The sequence below is a fragment of the Leptonychotes weddellii genome, chromosome 1 (assembly GCF_054177405.1).
Source record: "Leptonychotes weddellii isolate Sample4059 chromosome 1, ASM5417740v2, whole genome shotgun sequence".
NCBI classification, from domain to species: Eukaryota; Metazoa; Chordata; class Mammalia; order Carnivora; family Phocidae; genus Leptonychotes; species Leptonychotes weddellii.
Genome location: NC_138369.1, coordinates 21,194,076 through 21,213,989, shown reverse-complemented (window position 1 = coordinate 21,213,989; position 19,914 = coordinate 21,194,076). Strand labels below are relative to the sequence as shown.

At 48.4% G+C, this 19,914-nt stretch overlaps 2 protein-coding genes across 3 annotated transcripts in view; one reads left to right on the top strand and one right to left on the bottom strand.

Annotated features, from left to right (window-relative positions):
- Nucleotides 1–8,265: 8,265 nt before the first annotated feature.
- Nucleotides 8,266–13,896, bottom strand: SPATA12 (spermatogenesis associated 12). The gene is given in 7 exon segments (XM_081805763.1): nt 8,266–8,463; nt 10,229–10,303; nt 12,928–13,113; nt 13,115–13,221; nt 13,224–13,287; nt 13,289–13,352; nt 13,354–13,896. Coding segments are annotated over 7 exon segments (936 nt in total). The 5' UTR covers nt 13,596–13,896.
- ARHGEF3 (Rho guanine nucleotide exchange factor 3) overlaps nt 8,713–19,914 on the top strand; it is a 279,815-nt gene continuing 268,613 nt past the window's right edge. Inside the window, exons 1-2 of one of the 2 annotated variants that reach the window (XM_081819289.1) lie at nt 8,765–8,791; nt 12,390–12,478. The gene's annotated coding sequence lies outside the window, so the exon portion shown is untranslated. Of the gene's footprint in view, nt 8,792–12,389; nt 12,479–19,914 lie in introns of both variants that reach the window. The other variant, XM_081819282.1, reaches the window with a different exon arrangement.

The following is a 19,914-nucleotide window of genomic DNA, read 5'->3' as shown; positions in this document are numbered from 1 at the left end:
TCTGAAAATGACAGGGCCCCAGGAGGGGACAATGATTGGTAAGAAATAGCAAGGACACAGAATACAAGCCTCCTAGCCATTGCCTGGAAAGACTATGGTGGAAGTGCTGGGTCTTGGGAGCACTGAGTTTTCCTTGTTTGCTTGTCCTCCACCCCCCACCCCACCCCGGAGTGGTTAAAAAACAGCTCCGAGTGAAGCACTGCTGGTTGCCAAGAGGAGGAAATTCTGTCATGTTCTTGCCTCTAATCTTTGGCATAACCGTCATTTTCCTGTTCATATTCACTCAGGAGACTGCATGGTTTGCCCATTTATTTCTTCTTTCCTGTGCTCTCTGCCATTTCTCCATATTTTTAAGAGCCAACCTTTGAGCGCCAAGTGCTTTACATGCCATCGTCCCATTTACTTTGATCGGTTACTCTGCTATGTGGCTAATCTTACTGTCCCCATTTTACGATGAGGACACTGAGGCTCAGAGAGGCTCTGTCTTACTCCTGATCTCACAGCTTGATAGTAGCAGAGCTGGGATAGAAGCTGCAGCAAAGCCCTGCCTAGGCTGCTCACACGTCCCCTTGGTAAAGGTCTGGCTGTCCAGGTAGGTAGGGGTGGACTTGGAAGTGTCCATGTGGTCAAAGGCAATAGAGAGCTTTCCCATAACCTTGGGTGGGTGGAAGAAAGGAAGTGAGGACAGACAACCATGGGATTCTAGTTCTTGCTCTGAGTGCTTTTTGTGTCTTTCCTCACCACAACCCAACACACAAGGTACTATTAGTACTCCAATTTTTGAGAGTCTGAGACCTGGAAATCAGGTAGCTTTGCCAAGAGCACAAGCAAGGAATCAGCAGCACAGAAATTCAGATGACTGATTGAAGCATCTTCACTTTTTTTTTTTTTAAAGATTTTATTTATTTATTGTTTGAGACAGAGAGAACGAGAGAGAGAGAGCACATGAGAGGGGGGAGGGTCAGAGGGAGAAGCAGGCTCCCTGCCGAGCAGGGAGCCCGATGCGGGACTCGATCCCGGGACTCCAGGATCATGACCTGAGCCGAAAGCAGTCGCTTAACCAACTGAGCCACCCAGGTGCCCGAAGCATCTTCACTCTTAACCAATACACCACACTGTCCCTCAATATAGTTTATAGGATGAAGAAAAGACCTGGGGTAGCAAGTTTTGGTGACTTGGTTCCCTTATCTAAATATTGAGAGTTTGTCACACAGCTTAAGCAAACAGATCTAAAGAGACTCAATTGGAAGAATATTAGGCAGATGCTGCAGTAAGTATATTCTTTCCTATTAGTGGAGGGGGAGAGATTCCTTTTTGGACAGCAGAGAAATCCTAATTTTTACCACACTGGTAGAAAACAGTCTGTTTTTACACCTGCTTCGTTTTCCTTTTCTTTCAGTTTTTTAAAAGAGTAATCTTTACACCCAACATGGGGCTCAAACTCATGGCCTCACTATCCAGAGTCACATGCTCTACGGACTGAGCCAGGCACTCCTGTTTAGGGTTCTTATAATTGCCAACATCTGTGGGGCCTCGCCACTGGTTTTACTTTGTTTTAGAAATGCAAACTTTAAATGTAGCAAAGACCAGCTTCCCTTGCAGGCTTTAATTAGAAGAATTTCATTTGCTTTAGTTGAATAAGGGACTACTGGCAATAAGCTAAGCAGATGGAGCAGGGAGACATAAAAATCCATCTTTGCTGTCCTGGGCATCAGGGGGTCTTCAATAAATGTCTGTTTCGCACCCCTACCTCCAGCATACCCTGTCCTCACTGTTCACAGGAACAAAATCAGAAGTGGTCCAAGAATAGGGTAGGTAGAGGATGTGGTGAAGGAGGGAAGGACACCAACATGAGGTAAGACCTTTTGCAATGAAACAAAATTCAAATAGGGTCTTTGGGATTAATGGAAAGTAATGCCAGACCAGTGAGCTTGGCTCCCTAGCCTCTTGCTGGGGGGGGGGATGTTGTACCAGTTTTCACATTTATAGATGACACAACCCTCTCACAACATCTCAGAGTCTAAAGTATGTAGTGGGGATACAGTAATGGGTAAGATGCAAACATGATCCCTTCCCTCCTGAATCCACCTCATTGTATATATGGGAGTGTGGGCAAGACACCTAATTGCTCTGAGCCTGTTTGTTCATCTGCAAGACAGGACTAATACCCACTGCATGGAGGTTATTGTGAGGATCAAATGAGATGGGGTCTATAAAACATCCATGGCCGTGCTTGGCAAGTGCCTGGCACTTGGTAAATAGTGACTTAGTAATCATTCTGTGGAAAAGCAAGACTTGGGTTCTGTGGGGGTCAGAATGGGATGGGCGGGAGACAGTTCCCTGCTCATAGGAGCTTCAGCCCAGGGACTTTGTCAGGTGCTAAGATTAAGCATCTTATCCCCTAAGAGAAGAGAATGGATCCATGCCTGGCTGTTTAGGTGTTGGTCCAGGAAGGATGGGATGGCGGTTGGGGAGGGGAAGGTGCTCCTGGCAAAATTAAATTAAGACGGTAATGCTAGGGTTCTTGGTAGTTGAACCTATATAGCCTGTCTCAGCTGACTGGGCTCTGAGATCTGCTCGTGTTCCATTCACCAGGCTCCTTTTTTCTTGGTCACCTGTCAACCCCAATAGAGACACATTTTTCTAGACTTGCTGCTTCAAGGAGCCCATGCCAGGCAGACAGACACGCCCTACTCTAGATGTGAACAAAAGCTGGGATTGTTTCTCTAACTATCGGTAATAGGTTAGGGGAATTCTCAGCCTTTTAGAAGTTGAAGGGGGCGGAGACAGAGAAGTGGTCCTCCGGGCTGGTTGGTCCTACCTGGGGATTCTTGCTCTGGGTCAGAGACATTCCAGGTAGTGAGCAGGTGTCAGCTGTCAGACAAACCATAGACGCTTCCCACCAGTCTGGGCAAGGCCGGGCCACGGAGGACTCGCGGCAAAGGAAGGCGAGCACTTCCCGGCCGCAGAATGCAAACGAGCAGGTCCTGCCTCTGGTTTGTGAGCCTGCAGTTAGATAGACTTAACGACCCTGCACATATATGTATAATTGTGCACTCTTATTGGCAAGAGTATTAATTTTTTTATCATTGTGAATAAAATGGGGCTTTGGTCTCAGGCACCCAGAACTTAGATCTGTGTGACCCTGGCAGGTGACTTGACTTGGTTAGGATTTAGTTCCCACATCTGGAAGACAGGTCATTGGTCAATACCTCACAGGGCTGAATGTGAGGCCAGGTGGAGTTTGGGTACAGAGCCTGGCATGCGGTAAGCCGCTCTGCCTGTGGGGATGTGGTCACCTGGGGCAGGTTAAGGGGGTGCGGCTCTAAAAAGGGATCCCCTTGGGGCGCCTGGGTGGCTCAGTCAGTTGGGCAGCTGCCTTCGGCTCAGGTCATGATCCCAGGGTCCTGGGATTGAGCCCCGCATCCAGCTCCCTGCTCAGTGGGAAGCCTGCTTCTCCCTCTCCCTCTCCCTCTGCCTGCCTCTCTGCCTACTTGTTATCTCTCTCTATCTCTCTGTCAAATAAATAAATAAAATCTTAAAAAAATAAAATAAAAAGGGATCCCCTAAATGTCTCCCTCGGCCCTGGGTGGGTGGCTGATGGGCTAAATAACCGATGTGAATTCCTATGTCTTGGAGGCCTCAGTTCCGAAAGGCAGGTGGCAATGACCTCCATGAGAGACGCCTACTTGATCAGATGTCACTCCCTGCTTGAAACTGCCAGTAGCCCTGGAAGTGAACCCTGATGTTCTGACCGGACCCCTTGCCAACCTCTTCCCCTATTTCTCTATGGCCATACCAGAATTTTTTGAGATTCCTCACTCATGTGTTCCTGCCTTGGGGCCTTTGCATACATTATTTCTTCTGCCTGAAACACTCTCTCTCTCTGTCTTCATCTGTCCTTGGCTGCCAAACCTTCCCTGACTGTCCTCCACCCCACAGTCCACTCTGGTCTAGGTCCTGACACCTGCCTTGAGGAGAACTTAGCTCAGCTTGTGTGATTATGTGATGGGCCCTCTTGCCCACAAGAATGGCTGCTCCTTGAGGGAGGGCTGTGTCAGTTACAGAGTCCTTCCTTCGGGGCTGGGCTCAGATTCTACTTCTTGAACCAGCTTGGGATCCCAGCCCTACCACTCAGTAGTCACTGGGGCAAGGCACTTCATCTTCCTGGTCCTCAATTTCCTCACCTGTTGGATGCGGGTAAAAATGCATCTGCCTTATGAGGATAAAGCAGGTAGAGGGCATAGCCTGGTGCACATGCCCTCTATGGCAGGTGCTCAAAACCGTTAATATTTGTCTCTGATGTCATCAAGAGTAAGTAAACCCACTGCCCACCAGTAAATTTTAAAAGGTTTCCTGGAGGAGTAAACCGCATCTATTCCTTACTTTGCAAATTGAGATAAGGTCCCTGGTCATTTACCATGATCCCCAGGGCTGGGAGCCCCTTGAATGACTTGCATTATCTCAGGGTTTCATTCCCTGTAGGTACTAGATTCCTGTAGACACAGGGTTGGTCGGCGACATGGCATATATTAGAATCACCCCGTGGGTTGGGTGCCTGCGACTCTGCCAAGCACCGTGCTGTTGCTTGACTACATCACATCCTCCTGGTGCGACTTTGGAATCCTACATCGGGGCAGGGCCCAGGTTAGATTTGAACTTGGCCCCTCTCTGTCTTTCCACTCCACTGCTCAGGCTTGCTTCTCAGGTTTTCAGATTATGAGAACAGAAAGGGTCTGTTTTCAAAGAAACCTTTTTTTTTTTTTTAAGATTTTATTTATTTGACAGAGAGAGACACAGTGGGAGAGGGAACACAAGCAGGGGGAGTGAGGGAGGGAGAAGCAGGTTCCCCGCTGAGCAGAGAGCCCCATGCGGGGCTCGATCCCAGGACCCTGAGATCATGACCCGAGCTGAAGACAGACGCTTAACGACTGAGCCACCCAGGCACCCCTCAAAGAAACCTTTTATTAGCCACTTGCAGAGCATTGCTTAGGTCTGAACAGTAAGACCAACACCACCTTAATCCTCCCACAGGCATCCCCATCCCCTGGGTGAGGACTGTACCAGGTGAGCGTTGCTTCATCAGCTGGATGCTCCACACCTTCCAAAAGGGATCTCTGTATGTCTGTAAGGTGTTGCCCGCAGAAGAGTTGAATGCCTTTCCCCGTAACCCCACTTCCGGGTTTATCTTTAAGAAATAACCAGAAATGTGTGCCAAAATTTATTGTGCACAGGTTTTCATTGCCAAGCATTATTTATCCCGGATACTGAGAAATGGGGAGCAGACCAAGTATCAGTCAGACTGATCATAAGAAGAAGGCACGTTCATACAAGTGGTCTTTGCCAATTGTGTTGCAGAAGAATACTTCGTGACAAAGGAAAAAGACTCACAGTAGGTTGAGGGAAAAATGAAGGACACAAATCAACAGCGGTTATCGCTAGGTGGTGTTCTTGTGGGTGGGTGTTATGCGATTCTTTAAACCTGTCAGTATTTTCTACAGTTTTTGAAAGTTTTATTTATTTATTTTTAGTAATCTCTACTCCCAATGTGGGACTCGAATTCACCCTGAGATCGGGTCGCTTGCTCTTCTGACTGAGCCAGCCAGGCGTCCCTCTACCTTGTTTTATGACACGCGCTATCACATCATCAGAGTGTTTTCACCGTACAGTCACACAAGGCAGTCCGTGCTCATGGTACTGGGTGGGCGCTGGGAGGCTGGGGTGGGGGGGGGTCTCAGTGTCTCATCCTCGCCCTTGTCCTTCATGGTGCCTCCGCACGTGGTCGCTTTCCCCAACTGTGCTACCCAGCGCCTTGCCGGGGCCCCCTGCTGCAGGCCGTGTGGGGGCCCTTGCCGACACCAGGCTTTCCCGGTTGACAGTATAGTGAGGTGACTGCCCTGGCCCCATTCCATCCTGTCTTGCAGAGTTAGAGGAGATGGGGCTGAATTCAAGAACAGGCCCTCCTGAACTAACTGTTTCAAGGAGAAAAACTGGCTCATCATCAATGTCTTCCGGCCTCTCTGCCAGTTTCCAAACTGGGTGCATAGAAACACACGTTTCTTGCCATTCCTTCCCCACTCCACCCCCACACCAAAGGACTCCCTTTGCGTGTATCTTTTGTTCCCCCGAAAGACTCCTCAAGTGAGTCCAGGAGCCAAGTCCTTTCCCCTGCCCCCCCTCCACAGGGCCAAGCATGGCGTGGATGGGAGGGGACGGCTGCCACCTATAAACCCTTATGGGATTACATTGATTTGTTTTAGTCTACATATCCTACTTGCAGTTCTGTTCTCATTTCTGGAAACCTTGAATTATAAAACAGGAAGTCACAGAGTTTAGTGATAATAGTAATGCACATTGCCTTTGCTGTGTTCAGGAGACTTCCCCCTGCTATATCCGCTCCTCACTCAGCAGCAGTGGGGTCCCATCCCCTCTGCCTGAACCTTTCAATGGTCAAGGTCTGGTGTCACACCCTGGCCATCGAGGCCTCTCTAGTCTTGTTCTTCCCCACCTGTTCCTCTCCATAGACTCCCGCAGAAGTGGGCCCTGTGCTCTCCCACCTCTGGGCTTCTGCATCGCCTGTTCTCCCCCACCCCCTGGCTGGTTTCCCTGCCTGGTCAGGGCTCAGCTGAGGCCCACTTCCCACGGGAAGTCTCTCTGCCTGAATCAGGGCCAGTGCCTCCCCAGGTGTATCTCTCTCCACATCCTGCTCCCTAACTGCCCGGTGAGGGGTCTGACTGTTCCTGCATCAGCTGTGAGCTGCACGGGGTCAGGGACTGTGTGTCTTACGGAGATTCACGACTGTTCCCCGGAGCCCAGCACAGTGTATAGCACGTAGCAGATGCTCAAATCGTTGTTAAATGGAATCTCATGGAAACAGAACTTTTATCTCTGGCAATGCTGCCTGGATAGAACACCAGGTGTTGACTTGTGGGTCTGAAGCCCCTGCTGAGCTCTGGGTTCAGGGGGGGAGTGGAAGTTCTTTATTATTACTTAATATTATTTAATATTAATACTTAACATAGCTGGTAGGCATAGGGATCTTCTCTAGTGTGGAGGGGGTAGGAGAGAGGCCAGCAAAGGAGGTTTTGGGGAAAAGGCTGAGGACTAGGGGTCTGGATATAGGTTTTGCTCTCGGAAATGGAGTACTGCATAGGGTATGTGTTCCTTGAACAAGAAGTGTGTGGGTCATGAGGCCCTGGGTTTGAGGTCAAGGAGTCCCCTTCAAGTTGTAGTGGAATGAAGTTGCAGCTGTTGAAATGAAAGCTGGTTTGCTCAAGATGCTTCGTTTCTGGCCCAAAAGGCAGGATGCAGGCCAGGAAGGGGCCACCCAGAACTAGGAGGCGTGTGCCTGCAACAAGACACAGGGGTTGCAATGAAGAGTCTCAGCTTTGTCAGATCAGTTCTGAACACCTCCTGCCAGTCACGGGCTGGGAGGTCTGCTTCCCAGAGGCTGCTGTCAGGACAGGTGCCTCCCAAGGAGCCCTCAACAGCCCCCTCTTCCTGTGGTGGTTAGAGACTGAGGAGGTCCCCTCAGGCTGCTCTTGCCACTTACTGGAGGGTCAGCCTGGCAGGAGCCATAATTCTTGGGCTGATTATCTTTCCTCTGACCTCGGGGCCGGCTTCACTTTTCCAGGCTTCAGTTTCTTCATCTGGGAAGTGTGTCCGCAAAACTCCTACACCTCACAAGGCTGTTGCGAGTGTTAAAAATAGATCAAACACTTAAAACGCACACCCAGGGGTGCCCGGTGGCTGTCGGTTTAGCGTCTACCTTTGGCTGAGATCATGATCTCAGGGTCCTAGATGGAGCTCCGGGTAGGGCTCCCTGCTCAGCGGGAAGTGTGCTTCTCTCTCTCTCTCAAATAAATAAATAAATAAAATCTTAAAAAAAAAAAATAAACGCACATCTGACACTATGAAAGCAACTATTAATGAATTTTCCATTTTTACCATCACGGTTTATACTTTCATAAGAGCCAGACAGTGTACGGCATTCTTTATTTCTGGTTGTATGAGGTCCTGAGGACCGTAAGCGTTTATCTGTTGAATGAATGAAAATAGTCTTATTTGGATTCGCATGTTTCTTTCTGCATGATGACCCAGGCCACTGGCGGCGGCTGCTTTCTCAGGCTGCGCGTATGGTCACAAACCCGCGATTCCTGAGGCTTTTCTGCGCGCGCGGGGATTCGCACAGCTCGCGTCTCGTCCTCATTTTCACCCCCACCGTCCAGGAAAGCGAGGCTTGGGCAAGTCCCGACGCGCGGCAGGTCAGCCTAGGGCGGGGCGAGGCTTCACGCACAGGCTCTGGCCCTCGCCCGTCAGGGCGGCCCCTGCGTCGCCCGTCCCCTCCTGCTCCGATACTCGTCCCGCGGGCCTACCCCAGGGGGTCCGCAGCTCCTTCGCCGCGAGAGCGGGGGCCGGGCTGCGCACCCCTTCTCCGACGCGGTAAATTCTCTCCGCCAGAGTCTGGATTAGGTAACAGGGGATGCCCCGCGGCCCGGATCCTCTCCTCCGTCCTCCCTTCCTAGTCTTCCCAGGGACCCCGGCGGGGCGTGCGGAGGGGGAGTGCCGAGCAGCGGCCGGGCGTGACTGCGTCCGGGTCTCGGGCCACCCGGCACAGGCGCCAGCGGGGGTCCCCCGCCCGCCTCACGCCCACGTGGCCGGCCCGGCCTCCCCGCCCCCGGCCCCGCCCCCGCCCCGCCCGGGGGAGCCGCCCCCGCAGCAGCCGCCGCCACGGCCGTCGCCGCGGTGCGCTCTCCAGCCCGGCCGGGCCGAGCCAGCGCTGCGCGCCGAGGTGAGTGAGGGAGGCTGGCCGGGAACCCCGCCCCTCCACTAGACCCTCCCCGGCTGGACGCCCCCGCTACACGCCCTGGGGCCCGGCACTTTCCGGGGCTGGCTTCTCCCCTGCCTTAACCTACTACCCCGAGCTGGACCCCTACCCCCCACCTCCGGGTCGCCTCCGCCCGTCCCGGTGCCCGAAGCGGGCTCTGCGCGCTCTCCGGCCCCGGGCACTCGGAGCGCACTTGGGCGCCTGGGCGCCACGCAGGTGGGCAGTGCCACCACCGCTCGCGCCTGAGACCCTGACTTTGGTCCCTGGAGCTCTTAAGCGAAAGTTCCCGGAGCCACTTCCGGGGAGGAAGGCGCCACCTGTCCTCTCCCTCGGTGTCTTCTCCAGCCTTGGTGGGGCGCCCGCAGGTCAGCGTCGCGTCGGGAGCTGCTGGTAGTGAGTGGCTCGCAGGGCTGCCGGTCATTTCGCTGCGAGGAGCCGGGCTTTGAGCGCGCAGGGCGGCGGCCGTGGTTCCGGGCCCGCCCGGGTCCCTTGTGCTGGCGGCTGCATCTTTTAAATTGCGCGGCCAGAGGATCTTGAGATAGAGGCGAGGGAGGCGCACACGAGGGGGTTAGGGTGAATCTCGGTGCCTCAAAGCCAGAGACCGGTGAGCATTTTCTGAGTGTGGAAGTTGACCGAGCCGGGTGGAAATGGGTTCCTTTGGGCATTGGGAAGAGCAGCGCTTGCGCTGTCAGACTCCTCACGGACTGGAACGTTGCTGAAACAGAGCGACTTGTTCCTAGAGGACTCTTTCTCCATTTAATGCCCGAACCAGGCTTGCTTCCAGCACTGGGCAGAGATGTGAGAACTGCCAAACAGTATTTGTCCTGGATGCACCGGCAGAAACTTATTTTAAAGCATTTCATGTACAACACAAGGTATAACTGCGTTCTTTCTTGGCTGGGGTGTGGAAGAGGAGAGCTTTTCTATGAATTTGTCTTAGCTGTATAGTCTCAGGCAAGTTACTTCACCCATCTCTGCCTCAGTTTTCTCAACTGTAAAATGGGGGTGATAATAGTACAAATCCTAAAGGGTTGTGTAAGGTTAAAGTTCTTAAAATTGTGCCTGAAACAGGCTAAGTTTTACTTATGTTAGTTGTTCTTGTTATTTTTTATTGCTGACATCTGTCTAACAGGGCATCCGCATGCCTAACTCCCCAGTGAGGTGGGTATGGGCAGGCTCTTACTCCTTCCTTGGCTGAGAACCCAAATTATTCACACAGTGATGTCCCCTTCAGCGCTGAAACACTTGGGCTTTGCAGTAATGTTTCCTGTGGTTAAGCAGCCTTTTGCAAAATGTATCTCAGAATATGAGATTAGAGATGACCTTTGTCAAGGACACTGCTGGGAAATGGGGGTCTCAAACCTCTGGAAGCTCTAGGGTGTGACTGGATATTTGCCTCACTGAGGGGGAGTCGATAAAGTTCCACTTGAATTCCTTCAGGCCTTGGGCCCCCTGATAGGCTGACAACCCTGATCTCTGTGAGTGGGGGAGTGTTGTAAGGGGCCCAAAGACCTGATCTTGTCCCCTTCCCTCCATTCACTCACCTCCAGGAGATTGTCCCCTCCATCAGTGGAGCCTGCATCAGTTTAGCTTCTTTCTTTTTGTGTTAGGCCCACAGACAGGAGTTCTGATTCAGGAGACTCCAGAAATCTCCTGAAATGTGTATGAGATTGGAAATGTGGATGAGATATACTTGGAGCACAGGTGTATATTTTTCCAGAGAGTTCCCTTTTCATCATATTCTGCAAAGGGCCTGCGCCCCACAAAAGGGGACTCTGAACTGCTGGTGGGGAGATTCTTACCCCTTGTACAGGAGCAGGCCCAAGTTGTCAACATTACCTCTGTCTCCCAGAGGTGAAAGTGCACTCATGATGCTTTGTGCCCTTGCTCAGGGCACACCTTCCAGTGGAAAATTCAGGTCTGCCTTAACTTGAGAAAATCTGATAAAGAAGTCAACTGGAGAAAGGAGAAGGCAAGCTGAGGGAGTAGGGATTCTTGGCCTGTGGTGAGGCCATTAGGATGGGATACAGTTCATGAAAATTGGAGCTCAGATTGTCAGGAGACTCCTCAGAGTCTTTGCATATGCTCTTCCTTCTGCTGAGCACACTTTTCTGCCACTTCTTCTCAGGTCTGGCATGATCTTTAGCTTGGATGTCTCTTCTGTAGAGAAGATTCTCCTGACCACTCTGTCCAAAGCAGCCTGTCCCCCTATCAGTACCTGTCACATTCTCCTATAGTATTTTATTCATGGAGCTTACCTGAAATGGTCATACTCATGTATCTATTTATGGATTTATTGTCTACATCCACCCAGGAGAATGTAGACTTCAAGAGGGTAGAGGTGTTGCCCTCTTTACCACTGAATTCTGGCCCCTTGCACACAGTAGATGCTCAATAAATGTTCCCTAGTGACAGAATGAATGAGCATCCACTGAGTGAAGTGTGGTGAGCTGAAGAACTTTTTTTTTCTCCTTAAGTAAGCTCTACGGCCAACATGGGGCTCAGACTCACAACCCTGAGATGAAGAGTTGCATGCTCTACTGACTGAGCCAGCCAGGCGCCCTGGCCCTAGATATATTTGTTAAAAATTCATCCTTGGATGCCTTATCTTAATGGTTTGTACAAATATTGTCTGATTCAGATTACTTTGCACAGGTTGAGCAGGTTGAAACGAGTGAAAATGAAATGCTTTTATATACAATTCTGATTAATTGAGTCAGTTCACATTGCTACATGGGAGATCGCCTGTGTGGTGGGTGGAATGGGGTCTGCTGTGGAGAAGTTTGGAAATAAGCTTTGCCTTCTTTTTCACTTTAGTGAACATTGTTCATTCAGTTATGAAAATGGGGATACTTTTTCTTAAAAAAAATGAGGAAGATTATAGTTAGTTGGAGTCATATCTCCACATGTGCCTTAGCCCCTTAGCTCAGCCCTGTTACTCCATTTATTCAAGAATCACTTCTGGAGGGAGGGCTCTGACACTGGCCACAGAGCAGTCAAGAAGACCAGCAGTGTTCCTCCCTTGTGGTGTTTACATCCCAGTGGCAGAGATGGACAATTGACAACTAGATGTATAATACAGTATCAGAGAGTGTGGTCAGTGCAATAAAGAAGCTGAAGCTGGGGAAGGGGATCCCAAGTGACTGCAGTGGAGGCAGCATTGGTTTAGGTCAGGGATGGTTTCTCTGTGGAAGCAGCATTCGAGCGGAAACCTCGATGAATGAGGGATGTGGATATCTGAGGGAAGATAGTTCCGTGCACGTGGACCCCAAGGTTGTGGTTGAATTCCTTTTGAGCCCTGGACATGGTCTGTCTCACTGGGGAAGGGGGAGGGGAAGTGAGTCAGTGTGGGCAGAACTTCCCTCACCTGCTCCCCAGATCCTAGCACGTGGCTGGTGTAAGCTCTTGGCACTGTGTGCTCTCATGGTTGACCAGAAGGCTTATGCCTTCCTCCCATCCAAGTACTAACCAGGCCCGACCCTGCTTAGCTTCCGAGATCAGACGAGATCGGGCGCCTTCAGGGTGGTATGGCCGTAGACGGCTTATGCCTTCCTTTCCAGAGGGACCTGGAGTGATGATGTTTCCTGAAACCGCCACCTGGGCAATGAGTATGAGCCTCGGGGCACTGCTGGAAGTATAACTCTGCACATAGTAAGACTTGCTTCACCTCACGTGTCCTGGCCATGGGCCCCCTCCTCTTTTGTGTCATTTGGTTACAAGCACCTCATCACCCAGAGGAAACCACCTAGAGGAAAGTAGTTACTTAGTGAAGCTTTGATGGAAAAAAAATGAAGTGATGAAAATGTATAGGATCATGGGCCGCGAGATACATGCTTCCCATTCTCTCTGTTGAGTGGTTGATTGGTTGATCATTTGACATTACTTAACAAAGCATAAAAGAGGTATGACAGGGAGGCTTCTTGGAAAAAGTGACATCTAAGAAAAGAAAGGGATGGCTACAAGTCACTTCTATTTAGAAGGTGGGGCGGGATGGAAGGAAGAGAGAACAGCATGTGCAAAGGTCCAGATGAAGAGTTACCAGTTCTCAAATGATGCCAGATTCTCATCGGTTATAGCTCTCTGTGTGTGTGTGTGTGTACGTGTGTGTACGCATGCATGGAGTATTCTGGGGAAAAGGAACTGATGTAGCAGCCCTCAGTAGATGCCAGTTGATCTGAATGGCTACGCCGTGTGCTACTGGGCTCTGCACTGGCATCCTCATGTATCAGCTAGAACTATCCTATGGCACAGGTCCTCTCAGTATCCCCATCTTTCTGACCAAGGAAAGTGAGGGGGGAAGTGGTGGATAACTTGCCAACTGTGTCTTTCTGGAGCTCTGTTCAGTTGTATCAGGGGAGGCCAAGGGGAGGGGGATCTTCCCAGAAGATTGAGTCAGTGATGTCAAGAGAATCGGGTGCTTTTAACTATGTCCGACAGGCCTTGCTTTGGTGCACAGCCCCTGTGGAATGTGAGCTCTGGGAGCGCAGGGGCTGCCCCCCACCAACCCCTCAGTCCCTGGCACGGGGAGGATTTGTTGGGGGTTAAGTGGATGCTCCAGCGTCGCTGCTGGCCACGGAACAACAAGGCGGGAGGAGGCCATTGCCTTCTTTCCCTGGGTGTCTCCTGACTTTTCCAGGGTGGACCCGAGAGTCAGGGCAGAGCTGGATGTGGGGCCCAGGTCAAAACCGAATGCTCCAAGAAGAGAGGCTGGGGACCTTGGCCAGAGCTGAAGGACAAAGCAGGCAGTTTGGTGCCTTGCCTGGCTCATCTAGCTCAAGACCAAACTAGTTATTTAACAGCCCAAGTTAGTTATTTGTCCCGACACCCGACCTCCACTTCCAGCCAGCATATGATAACTTTGTGGGTCGGGATTTGCTGTTCCTGTGGTTAGAACCCCAAGCCCTGAATTCATCTTCCATTCTGAGCTTAATATTTTCCTGGAAGCTGGGGTGGTGATCCAGTGCGGTGGCTGGCTTTAAGGCAAACTGATGTGTCTGGAGGGGGTAGAAGTGCTGGTTGGGCTCCTGTGTTCCAGTCTCAGCTCCAGCATTGAGTTACTAGTGGAGTGACCTTGGGCAAAGTGCCCAACCTCTCCAAGCCTCAGTTTCCCTATCTGTGCATGGGGACAGTGCTTGACTGGACCTTATGGGTTTGCTGTGGAGATGAATGCACAGAGAGCGTACCCCTGTCATAGCCCCTGTGCAGGAAGGGCTGGCCGTGGTCATCATCTGGTGATCTAAAATGGACACAGGTCACACTGTCACAGTATTGTGCTCAGAAGGGTTTGCTCAAACACACTGGGAGTTCTTCATTCAGATTTGGAGATTTCACCAGGGGCGGGTGCTATGCTTTTTGGAGACGATTGTATTCTGAGCCAAAGCTGGATAATGGAGTTGAGGGCAAGTTTATTGCGAGACAGATGCCAGCTGGGAAATGGCATGAGACTCTTTGCCCACCGTGGTCCACCCTCCTGTCCCACGGTCTCTCTCAGGCCTCTCCCACTACAGTGGGGGCCTCCATGTCCCCATGGTCCTCAGAACCTGGCTGCTTCAGTGGACTGTTTTGGTTCATCTTCCCCATACCCCACCCCAGGTCCCCTGCTGGACCCTCCAATGCAGCTGAACCCAACAGCCCCCCCAATGCCCCAGAGGCTTTTCCACCTTCGCAGCTTTGCACCTGCTGTTCCTACTACTTGAAATGCTCTTTTGCTCCTTGCAGAACCTCCCATACTCCCCAACTCCAGTGGCTTCTTCCCTCTTTCCTTCCCTTTTGCCTAGGAAAAGAAATGCTCCTTTGCACAAGAAACCTGGTTATATTCTTCACGTACACAAATGCAAACAAATCAGAAATTGTGGAGTAAAAAATGAACTTCCTCCTCCCGCATCCCTGGCTTGCTTCCAGAGAGAACATTTATGATCAGTTGACTGTATATTTCTCTTCTGTTTTGATGTACAGGTGTGTGTACCTGTGAATATCTTTAAAAACCAACGGAATGGGCTCATTTTGAGATTTTATTTGTTTATTTTAGAGAGAGAGAGAGAGAGAGAGTGAGAGAGAGGAGGGGCAGGGAGAGGGAGATAATCTCCAGCAGACTCTGCACTGAATGTGGAGCCCCATGTGGGGCTTGATCTCACGACCCTGAGATCATGACCTAAGCCAAAACCAAGAGTCAAGATGCCCAACCAACTGAGCCACCCAGGCACCTCTAATGGGCTCATTTTATATGTATTGTTCTCCAATGAATTTTTCCTCATTTAGCCGTATGTCCAAGAGTGCTTTCTCTGTCTATATGCATCTCCCCTCTTTTTACATCCTCACCTCCCCCAAGGGAGGAGAGTACAAGTTTGTGTGGACATGTATTTTCAGTTCTCTCGGGGATATACCTGCAGTGGGATTGCAGGTCATATGGTGACTCTATGTTTAACATTTTGGATAACTGCCACACTGTTTTCCAAAGTGGCAGCGCCATTTTGCAATCCCACCAGTAGTGTTTGAGGGTTTTGATGACTCCATATCCTCACCAGCGCTTGTTACTGCCCATCTTTTTTTTATTATTGCCATTCTAGTGCCTGTGAAGTGGTATCTCATCATGGTTTTGATTTTCATTTCCCTATGGCTAGTGGTGTTGAACATCATTCTTTTTAACTTAATTTTTTTTAGTGCAGTTTTAGTTTTAGTTTTTCTTTTAATAATGAAATTGAGAGGAAAGTACAGAGATTCCCTTTATATTTCTGGCTCCCACACATGCACAGCCTCCCCCATTATCAGCATCACTCACCAGAATGGTATATTTGGTACCAAGGATGAACCTACATGGACACATCATGATCATCTGAGGCCCGTAGTTTGCCTAAGGGTTCACTCTTGGTGTGGTGCCTTCAGTGGGTTTGAACAAATGTATAATGATAGTTATACACACAATGATAATATCATACAGAGTATTTTCACTGCCCTAAGAATCCTCTGTGCTCTACCTATTCATCTCCACCCTCCTGCCCCCCACAACCGCTGATCTTTTTACTGTCTCCATAGTTTTGCCTTTTCCAGAATGTCATATAGTTAGGATCATATGGTACGTAGCAATTAGTTTCTTTCACTTAGTAACATGCATTTGAAGTTCCTCTGTGTCTTTTCATAGCTTGATAGCTCATTTCTTTTTAGTTCTGAGTAGTATTTCATTGTCTGGATGTACCACAGTTTATCCATTCACCTACTAAAGAACATTTTGGTTGCTTCTAAGTTTTGGCAGTTATGAATAAAGCTGCTATAAACATCCACGTGCAGGTTTTTGTGTGGACATAAGTTTTCAGCTACTTAGGGTAAATACCAAGGAGTGTGATTGCTGGACTGTGTGGTAAGAGTATGTTTAGTTTTGTAAGAAACCCACCAAACTGTCTTCCAAAGTGACTGTACCATTTTGCATTCCCACCGGCAACAAATGAGAGAGTTTCTTTTACTTTACATCCTTTTCCAGCATTTGGTATTGTCAGGGTTGTGGATTTTGGCCATACTAATAGGCATGGGGTGGTATTCTATTGCTTTAATTTGCATTTCCCTGATGACATATGATGTGGAGAATCTTTTCATATGTTTACTTGTCATCTATGTATCTTCTCTGGTGAGGTGTCTGTTAAGGTCTTTGGCCCATTTCCAATTCAGGTTGTTTGTTTTCCTATTGTTGAGTTTTAAGAGCTCTTTGTATGTTTTGGATAACAGTTCTTTATCAGATGTATCTTTTGCAAATATTTTTTCTAGTCTGTGGTTTGTCTTCTAATTCTCTTGGAATTATCTATTGCAGAGCAGAAGTTTTCAATTTTAGTGAAGTCCAGCTTATCAATTATTTCTTTCATAGATTGTGTTTTTGGTGTTATATCTAAAAAGGGCATCACCATACCCTAGATTTTTCCCTATGTTATCTTCTAGGGGTTTTATAGTTTTGCATTTTATATTTAGGTCTCTGATCCATTTTAAGTTAATTTTTGTGAAGAATGTCAGGTCTGTGTTTAGATTCATTATTTTGCATGTGGATATCCAGTTGTTCGAGCCCATTTGTTGAAAAGATTATCTTTGCTCCATTGTTTTGCCTTTGCTCCTTTGTCAGAGATCAGTTGACGACATATACGGGGGTCCATTTCTGGGCTCTGTTTTTTCCATTGATCTGTTTGTCGATTATTTTGCTAATACCACACTGTCTTGATTATTGTAGCTTTTACTAGGTCTTGAAGTCTGGTAGCGGCAGTCCTCCAACTTGTTCTTCTTTAACATTGTGTTGGTTGAATATCTTTTCATGTGCTTGTTGGCCATTTATATATCTTCTTTGGAGACATGTCTTTTCAGGTCTTTTGCCAATTTTTAAAAACTTGGGTTCTTTTTTTCTTTTTTTTTTTAAGATTTTATTTATTCATTTGAGACACAGAGATACAGAGAGAGAGAGAGAGCATGAGGAGGGGGAGAGGCAGAGGGAGAGGGATAAGCAGGCTCCCTGCTGAGCCAGGAGCCCGATTTGGGGCTTGATCCCAGGACCCTAGGATCATGACCTGAGCCGAAGGCAGATGCTTAACCATCTGGGCCACCCAGGCGCCCCGGGTTCTGTTTTTATTATTGATTTATAATTGTATATTCTAGATTCAGTCCCTTATCAGATACGTGATTTTCAAATATTTCCTCCTATTCTATGGGTTGTCTCTTCATTATCTTGGTTGTATTCTTTGAAGCCCAGGATTTAAGTGGGATGAAGTCCGATTTATCTATTTTTCTTATGTTGCTTGTGCTTTTGGTGTCATACTTAAGACATGTTTGCCTAATCCAAGCTCATGAAGATTTATGCCTTAATTTTCTTCCAGGAGTTTTATAGTTTTTAGTCCTTGAATTTAGGCCTTTGATCCATTTTGGGTTAATTTTTATATGTGGTGTGAGGTAGAGGTACAAACTCATTCTTTTGCATGTGGATATTCTGTTGTCCCAGTTCTATTTGTTGAAAAGACTATTCTTCCCATTGAATTCTCTTGACAGCCTTGTTGAAAATCAACTAGCCATAATGTGCATGCTTAGTCCTTCCTCTTAATTCTATTGCATTGGTCTATATGTCTATCTTTATGCCATACTCCTATCTTGATTACTGTAGCTTTGTGGTAACTTTTGAAATCGAGAAGTGTGAGTCTTCTAACTTTGTCCTTTTTCATGATTATTTTGGCTTTTTGGGTCCCCATATGGATTTTAGGGTCAGCTCGTCAATTTTTTGCGAAAAAGGTAGCTGAGATTTTAATATGGGCTGTGTTGAGTTGGAAGGTCAGTGGGGAGTTTTGCTAGCTTAACAATATTAAGTCCAGGTCCCAGTGCATCATTCGTTCATTGGTTGACTGACTCTCAGCATTCCATCTTTCAAGGTGCAAAGACAAAAGCCCAGGGACATCCGCATCTTTTTTCTTTGTTGAAGAAAGTGACAAGTATAGTGTAGTGTAATCTAAGTCCGGAGACCTTGGATAAAACATTTAACTCCTGAATGTGTGAAATGGGAGTGCCTCTGGCATGGACTGAGCATTATGGCAGACCTGGTTTCTCTTTATCTGAGGGCGTGATGGTGATCCCTAGAGATCCTCCCATACTTCCCTGCCTCCATGCTTGAGAAACGTGGTGAGAATTGGGGCCCCCCAGAGCCATGGAGGCACCAGGGAGTGGTGGAGGGTATTGGATGAGGCTGCAATTTAACTTGTTTTATTTACTGAGCAGAGGTGGGATTTCATTTAAGGAAAAGGTGCTGCTGCTAAAGCAATTTTTGCCTCCTTCCCCCAAACAGGCATCATGGTTTAAAGAATGGAATAAAAATAAGAAAGGAATGCTATCGCATATTAGAAGATTAGTTTACACCTCTCCCTGCACTTATGCATTCCAGATGTCATGCTTTGGCACAAGTCCACAATTGTAGTCTTAGAGAAGAAGAAATAAAGAAGTGAAGCACCTACGTGTGTGTCAACAGGAATCTGGTTTTCCAAACTGAAGGAACAACCCGGGGAACTACATTGGGAAATGCAAATCCACTCCACCTCAGCGTGCTCTCCGCTGGGGTGACGGGCTCCATTTTAAACAAAATGGTGCTACTGTGTGTGAGAGATTGGAGCTGTTTATCACTGTTGTTCCAAAAAAGGCAATTTAAAAAAGTGTTAATTTGGGTAGAGTTTCTAGATTGTTTCTGGAGGGGAAAAAATGATATGCAATGGAAATTATTTTGAGATCGTCAAAACCCAAGTTCCTGTGGTTTAGCAGGTTCCCTTTACCCAATCTGTTAGATCAAGCAGTTCATAGAGACTTTATTTCCATTCTTTATTGAGGGGTGTGTGTGCATGCATGTGCACATGGGAAGTTAGGGGAAAAACACAATGATATAACCCAGGCCCAGAACAAGGAAGCATGTCACGGAGCTGAAGTTCTAGTCTCAGAAGACGCAGCTTAGCTGCCCTTGTGTAACCTCTTTCTATGACACATCTCCCATGGGGGTGCTGGGGATGGTTTCTCTCCAGCATGGCTTTAATTTTACAAAAGCCCTGTGCAGTCTTGCAAACTCAAGTGGTTTTCTCAACAGATCACTCACATTTCATATGTTCTGGGCTGGGCAGGGCCTCACTAATCCTTGGCCAGCATTGTGAGTCAGAAAATATTTAAATGACCGCCGAGGCCTTTGAGGAGAGAGAGTTGGCAAGTGATTTAGGGAGGTGGAGTGACTCTTAAACAGCACTGCAGTAAATGAGTGGCAGAGCTGATACGAGGAGGAGCAACTCTGTTTTATTATGCTAATAAAGTTTTATTATCTTTCCAAATGAGATAATAATGATGATGCTACCAAATGCTATAGAGCACTTCTTATACAGTGGAGTCCGGCCTTTCCTACCTGTGTTTGACTGTAAGAAATAAATCTAGACCATCAGCTGGTGTGTTCGTATGTGTGAGTGCAAGAGTGCATGCAGGCACGTGCGTATCCAAAACGAAAGTTTGGTGAGAAAACCCTTACCTTATGTACGTTTAATGTCCTCTGGCCACTCTTTTCTACGTTAGTGAATTTATGCTTTTTTTTTAAAGGATGGCTGTGAGAC